Raw genomic sequence first — 7242 nt, forward strand, 5'->3', positions numbered from 1 at the left:
TGGCTGCTGCTGCCCGTCATGCTACAGAGGATATAGATTCACCGGCTTCTACTAAGCTGCTGCTACAGTGATGCAGCATCTGTTACCTTGAGGGGATTTCCAAACAAGTTACTTACTTCTAAGATACAATGGGGGTAAAGGTGTAAATCTGTAAATGCTCCCATTCCAAAGGGAGAAACTGGCCAAAACAAAGGGGCTATAGACCCCAAACAAGTCCAAAACCCAGCAGGACAGTCATTAAATATTATAGCTTCAAAACAGTCTCCTTTTACTCCATATCTCACACCCAGGCCACACTGATGCAAAGAGCAGACTTCCAAGGCATTGGGCAGCTCCACTTCTGTGGCTCTGCAGGGTATAGTCCTCCTGGCTGCTTTCACAGGCTTGCATTGAGTATCCACAGCTTTTCCAGGCACACAGTGGAAGCTGTTGGTGAATCTACCATTCTGGGGTCTGGAAGATGGTGACCTTCTTCTCACAGCTCCACTAGGCAGTGCCTCAGTAGAGACTCTGGGTGGGGTCTCTAAACCCACATTTCCCCTCCATATTGCCCCAGTAGAGGTTCTCCATAAAGGCTCCACACTTGCAGCAGACTTCTGTCTGGAAATCCAGGCATTTTCATACACCCTCTGGAATCTAGGCAGGAGCTCCCAAGCCTCAACTCTTGCCCTCTGTGCACCCATAGGCTTAACACCACGTGAAAACCTTGGTAGCTCCTGGCTTGCACTCTCTGGACCATCAGCCTGAGATGTAACTGGAGCCCTTTTAGCCATGGCTGGAGCTGGAGTGTCTAGGACTCAGGGCAACATGTCCCAAGGCTGCACAGAACAGTGGGGCCCTGGGCCTGGCTCACAAAATCATTTTTCTCTCCTAGGCCTCTAGGCCTGTGGTGAAAGCGCTAACGCCAAAGGTCTATGAAATGACTTGGAGGCATTTTTCCATTGTCTTGGCTATTAACATCTGGCTCCTCTCTACTTATGCAAATTTCTGCAGCAGGCTTGAATTTCTCCCCAGACAATGAGATTTTGTTTTCAATGACGTGGCTGGGCTGCAAATTTTCCAAACTTTTATGCTCTGTTTCCCTTTTATGCTCTGGACATGTAAGTTTCAACTTTAGATAATCTCTTTGTTCAAGCATATGAGGGTATGCTGTTAGAAGTAGCATATTACATCTTGAATGATTTGCTGCTTAGAAATTTCTTCTGCCAGATACCCTAAATTATCTCCCTCAAGTTCAAAGCTCAACAGATCCCTAGAACACAGGCACAGTGCTGCCAATCTCTTTGCTAAAGCATAGCAAGTATGACCTTTTCTCCAGTTTCCAACAAGTTTCTCATCTCCATCTGAGACCATCTCATCCTGGGCTTTACTGTTCATGTCTCTATCAGCCTTTTGGTCACAACAATTTAACAAGTCTCTAGGAAGTTCCAAACTTTCCCCCATCTTCCTGTCTTCTTCTGAGCTCTCCAAACTGTTCCAACCTCTGCCTGTTACTCAGTTCCAAAGTCATTCCACATTTTCAAGTCCTTCTTGAAGGACTATATCTATATCCCGAAAACTTAAAGAGAAGTAAACTCTTTTTCTATGAATCTTTGCATTATATATAATCTTCCTTTATTCATAATTTTCTGCTTTCATCTAGTTTGTTATGCATGTAAAATAAGCCTGACCTAAAAGTCCTTGATAAACTGGATAATAAAATATGAATTGTAGTCATTCAACTCATTTCACTTGTCTTTTTATAGGAATATTGTGTTCTTTATTATCATCATTATTATACGGAAGGATTTGTAATGCAGTAGGGACTACAAACACATAAACATTATTATGAGGCAAAATATTGTGTAGTTTCAACTGACTAAAAGTGTCATTTAATATTTAAATATATAGAAGTGTATATATATTTATATATTAAGTAAATCAATATATAAAATATATAATACATACATATATAACATACATTTTGTATATAATGTGTATATTTTATATATCATTTTATATATTTCTATATGTCTTAATATCATTATATATATATGTTTCTCTCTCTATATATATATTATGTGTATATATATATATGAAAATAAATTTCAGTGAAACCTCATCCTTTCAAGAAATGGCCAAAACAATATTGTTTTTCTAAAATGGAATTTCAGGCAATAATATGTGCCTACAGATGTTTTGTATAAGCTTGCCAAATGTAATTAAATGAGGACAAAAATTAAATCACACAATTAAGGACCAGAAAGAGATATTAAAATTCTGCAATGCTGTATTCCAGCAGAATATGTTATTTTTCTTATAATTGGTGCCAAGACAAGGATCAGAATCATGCTATCCTGAGTCCCAGGTATTAGACGATACTATACAGACTCACTTTTTATGTATTTTCTTCTTGATTGTTGTCAGATAAACCATTATGAAAGTTCTGGTCATAGTTGTAACAAGAGCTAAATTATCTCAACTGCTTTTATGAGGGTTAGTCCCTTTTCTTACATTAACATCGATGCTTCATTTTTATTGTTGTGATATAAAGAATTAAACCAATCAAATTTTAGTTTATCTGCTTCTGAATGTAACTAACCAATGAGCAACGTTAAAATTAGACTCTAAGTTAAAAACAAAACAAAGCGCCATGACCTCTTCTTTAAGTCAATGCTCTCACGGCATTCTGTGTCCTACAACAGCAGGCTGAACAGGGGAAATATAGCTAAGTAACTCTATGGGAGGTCAGCTATATTGCCTGACCCAATAGAACAGGATTTCACTAGAAGTATTTTCTTCTCATTTGGGTAATGTCTCAGGGATAGTTTCCATGTGGCTGAAAAGCAGTAATCGATATAATTATTACTGCCATTGTTATTAGTATAATCAATATTATTATAATTTCATGCTGTTTAAGGTTGTATTGAATAATTTCTGAGATGATAGAAAATTTCTAACAAAAATTTCCTTATTTCCAGGAAACATGTGAGAACACTTTTCACTCTTCCATCTATCAACATGAGTAGAAAATAGGGTCATGAGCTAACAATTCTTAAAAAACAATAATGATCCAAATCTACTTTTGATCCAACAAACGAATAGAAAAAGAATAATCCCTCAAAGGAAATTTCACTGAGACTTTTTTTACTTGCATATACAGAAAAGAAATCAGACTTTTTACATATTCTTCAAACTGTTTTTCTAGTTTACACAGCTAGTGAACAAAATAAGCTATGCATGTCATAGTCGTATGTTTTATTCTTTGAAAATACATTTAGTGTTTATTGTACTATCGAAGTTTTGCATTTGTGTCTCATATTATTTCCATATAGAGACAGTTTTATATATCAAAAACATACAAAATAGCCTTTCATCATGGTCACATGCTCTGACAGAGCTACACAAGAAAATGTGAAATTCTTAATGCTATGTAATTTATTCATAATTCTAAATGGTTCATTAGAAATGAATATATGAATTTTATCACTTGACTGATTTTCTGAAATGGAGAATAAAAATGGAATGAAATTGGGTTACAATAACACAGATATCAAAGAGGAAGGCTAGTGTTGGGTTAAATGCTACTCTGACAGCAGGAATCTTGTTGGAACTTGTGTTCAGCTTTACAACACCTCCAAGAATAGCCAGTAAGTTGCTCATGTTATGCTATTCATGACCCTTGCATTGATGTCAAAGTCATGTACTTTATTCAAATAATATTTCTGAATGCCAACTAAATATGAGATTTTGTTTTGACACTCAGCAGGTCCGAGAAACATCACATTATAAAAAGAAAGTGTCACTTGAACAGAAAGTCATTATGTTTAGTGAAATAAACAGGCACAGAAAGAGAGGTATCACATGTTCTCACTCATAAGTGGGAGATAAAAAAGTTAATCTTATGAATGTGGAGAGAAGAGTGATAGATATCAGAGGCTGGGATGGGTGTGTGGGTGCAGGAGAGAGAAAAGTTGGATGAAAGGTGTAAGTTCTATTGTAGAGTGATTATAGTTAACAACAATCTATTGTATATTTCAAAGTAGCTAGAAGAGAGAGCTTGATTTATTCTCAACATAAAGAAATGATAAATATTTAAAGCGATGGATATTTCAAATACTCTACCTTGAACATTATACATTCTATGCATGCAATTAAATATCACATGTATCTTGTAAGTATGTAAAATATGTATCAATAAAAAATTTAAATAAAATAAAAATTTTAAAATGTGTCATTCAGCTACTCGTAAATCTCAAAAAACATCTTAGTAGTATGATTACAGTCATATAAAACTGATACCTTTCTAGAGTTCCAAGTTTCAAGATATAGGTATATCTGGATGAGGCTTAATCAGGTATGGGGTAAGCCTTGGGCATTTCTAACTCTATGGGCTCAGCTGAGGAACTCTCTGGCCAACTCTCCCTAAAGAGCTACTCCTTCTTTTCTATATTTTTCACAATTGTGCCTTAAATTTAGAGAATTTCTTGTTACGCTAAGTTGCACAAATATGTTTTGAATTTCAGATAATTTGAAGAGTTGAAAAATGTTTTAAACAAGAAATACTATAATCAATATCTTAGAAAGATCTCATTGATATCTTAGGAAAAGCTGACTAAAAAGCGCTTAAAAGCAAAACACAACAAAAATCATGGGCATAAAATAGGCAAAGACAAGCGCAAATATTGACTATGAAGATCTAAATGGAAAGAATGAATGCTGATTTGAGTAAATAGGTTGTAGCCAGAACATTTTACCTACTTCAAACTTTTACCTGGATATAGTAATGAATTGTGGAGGAAAGGAAGTTGAGTGAAGTTTGAAGTAAAATCGGCAAAAGATACAAGAGAGATGAATTAATGACAAAAGGTAGAGAAAGAGAAAAAGTTCTGTGTGGAGGCAGATTACAATCTTCAGTTTTTGGTAACAGTGAGGTTAGAACATATAATGGAAAAGGGAATTGGGATATAAATAGAAAACTCTGGAAAGACTTCACATGAGATGGGCTTTTGATCCCTGTAAGAGTCTCTCCACTTGGGACTACAATTGTGCTATGTTCTTAAAACAAAACAAATATTTTGCATGCTGGTGTGCAAAGCCCAAAATAAATATAACAATTATGCATGATCAAAGTTTTAAAAGTCTACAAATTAGGTGACATTTGTTTCTTTCAGGTACATACACAGGTGAATCAAATCTTTCCTGCTTCTGATGCTACAAAATATGTGTGCTTTATGAAGAAACTGATGAATTTAAGAGTCTTGACCTTGGCTATTTCTTGAAATTTTGTAGAATCAGTTATAACAATGTCCAAAAATGCTTGTAACGAGAATATATTTAAATAGAAATCAAGAATTTTTAAATGTGACTGATGTTAAGTGCTTGGTAATAAATAATTCTATTTTGGGTTTGGTATGTTTTAGACTTTGAAGAAGCAGCAATCCCTTCTAATAAAATTAAAGCAACAACCTCAGGGATAACCTAACTAGGTAGCCAAAAAAGCTCAGGCATTCTTACTGAGTGTTGTCAGAGGACAAGAGATCAACAAGCTGCCTCAGGCAAGTAGAATTCATGGAATGACATAAAAAGAGGGGCACATGTTTATTACGTGCTCTGACCAGGGTACATAAGCCTCCTTCTACACATGCTGGCATTCACACTCAGGATCTTGCCTGAATAGCAAACCAACTCACCACTCCTGACACCATGAGTTACTACGGCAGCTACTACGGAGGCCTGGGCTACGGCTGTGGAGGCTTCGGTGGCCTGGGCTATGGCTATGGCTGTGGATGTGGCAGCTTCCGCAAACGGGGTTATGGCTATAGCTATGGAGGCTACGGATATGGCTCTGGCTTTGGAGGCTACGGATATGGCTCTGGCTTTGGAGGCTACGGATATGGCTGTGGCTTTGGAGGCTTCCGCAAACGGGGTTATGGCTATAGCTATGGAGGCTACGGATATGGCTCTGGCTTTGGAGGCTACGGATATGGCTCTGGCTTTGGAGGCTACGGATATGGCTGTGGCTTTGGAGGCTTCCGCAAACGGGGTTATGGCTATAGTGGAGGCTACGGATATGGCTCTGGCTTTGGAGGCTACGGATATGGCTCTGGCTTTGGAGGCTACGGATATGGCTGCTGCCGCCCATCATACTATGGAGGATACGGATTCTCTGGCTCTTATTAAATGAATTGCTGAAATTGGAAGCAGAGGAGAAACCTCCAAATGTGTTTGGTCTTGTCCTGTGCTTTCATTCCAGAAAATCCATTCTATTGTCTTCACCATCAATGGACAGATATTTATCAATGGTTAAGCTGCTTCTATGAATATTAGTTGTTTTTTAACTTTCGGAATCCGTCACCTGAAATCCTATTCATGTATAGCCACTCTAGTTTGTTTTCCTAAATTTGCTTTGTTTTTCTTACCACCATTACCATCATGTTATCTTTCTATCAAGATCCTAGCAAAAACGTGTATTTTGCTTTTATCTAATACATGAATTAAAGTATAAATATTTTGATTCTTTTCAATGTTTTCATTGTTATTATTTAACATTTTATTTTGCAACTACTATAAAAAGTTTACTTATGAGGCAGTGAGATCTGTGGCCCCATAGTGGAATGTGATGAAAATCTTCCTAGTTCACCATGTTATGGAAGCTTGAGAACAAATAAGAGATCATATGAACAAGAGATAAAAATAATTTGCCCCTATTTACTTAGGATGTCAACTCCTCTCAAGTGTCCCTCAAGTGTTCCTGGAATCACTAAGGACAGTGTCATTCTCATATTCTGTTTGTTGTTAGCTGAATGTCTTCTTGGTACCACTGTTCTGGCCAGGCATGTTTTTGCTTTTTTTCCACCTTCAGTTGAGTTTGTGGAAAGGAGATTGGGAAGTTTCACTCAATTCCTAGTCAGAACTACACTTTGTATTTAGCATCTCCCTGAAGGCCATTGTCCCATATTTGACTGATGCAACTCCCACTGGAATGTGGCACTGAAACCCAGTGGTACAATGTTGTACAAAAAATTGGAGGTAGTTTGCAAATGTGTTCTCCAATTCTGTGGGTTGTCTCTTCACTTTGTTGATTGTTTCATTTGCTGTGCAGAAGTTTTTTAACTTTATGTGATCCCATTTGTCCATTTTTGCCTTGACTGCCTGTGCTTATTGGGTATTACTCAAGAAATGTTTGCCCAGACCAACATCCTGGGAGTTTCTTGTGTTAAGTGAAATAAACCAGGCACAGAAAGACAAATGTCACATGTT

General features: G+C 36.9%; 1 protein-coding gene across 2 annotated transcripts; it reads left to right on the top strand.

Moving 5' to 3' along the window:
* The first annotated feature begins 5624 nt into the window (after positions 1 to 5624).
* On the top strand, positions 5625 to 6494 carry LOC105520981 (keratin-associated protein 19-1). 2 transcript variants are annotated; one of them, XM_011954990.1, is made up of 2 exons: positions 5625 to 5839; positions 6044 to 6494. In XM_011954990.1, the coding sequence occupies exons 1-2, from the start codon at positions 5686 to 5688 to the stop codon at positions 6160 to 6162; spliced, it is 273 nt and encodes a 90-aa protein (XP_011810380.1). In that variant the 5' UTR covers positions 5625 to 5685; the 3' UTR covers positions 6163 to 6494. The 2 variants fall into 2 exon arrangements, with proteins under 2 accessions (XP_011810380.1, XP_011810381.1); XM_011954991.1 differs by having other exon boundaries at positions 5686 to 5770; positions 6071 to 6494.
* Positions 6495 to 7242: the final 748 nt, after the last annotated feature.

This window comes from Colobus angolensis, unplaced genomic scaffold (assembly GCF_000951035.1).
Source record: "Colobus angolensis palliatus isolate OR3802 unplaced genomic scaffold, Cang.pa_1.0 Scaffold390, whole genome shotgun sequence".
Lineage (NCBI taxonomy): Eukaryota > Metazoa > Chordata > Mammalia > Primates > Cercopithecidae > Colobus > Colobus angolensis.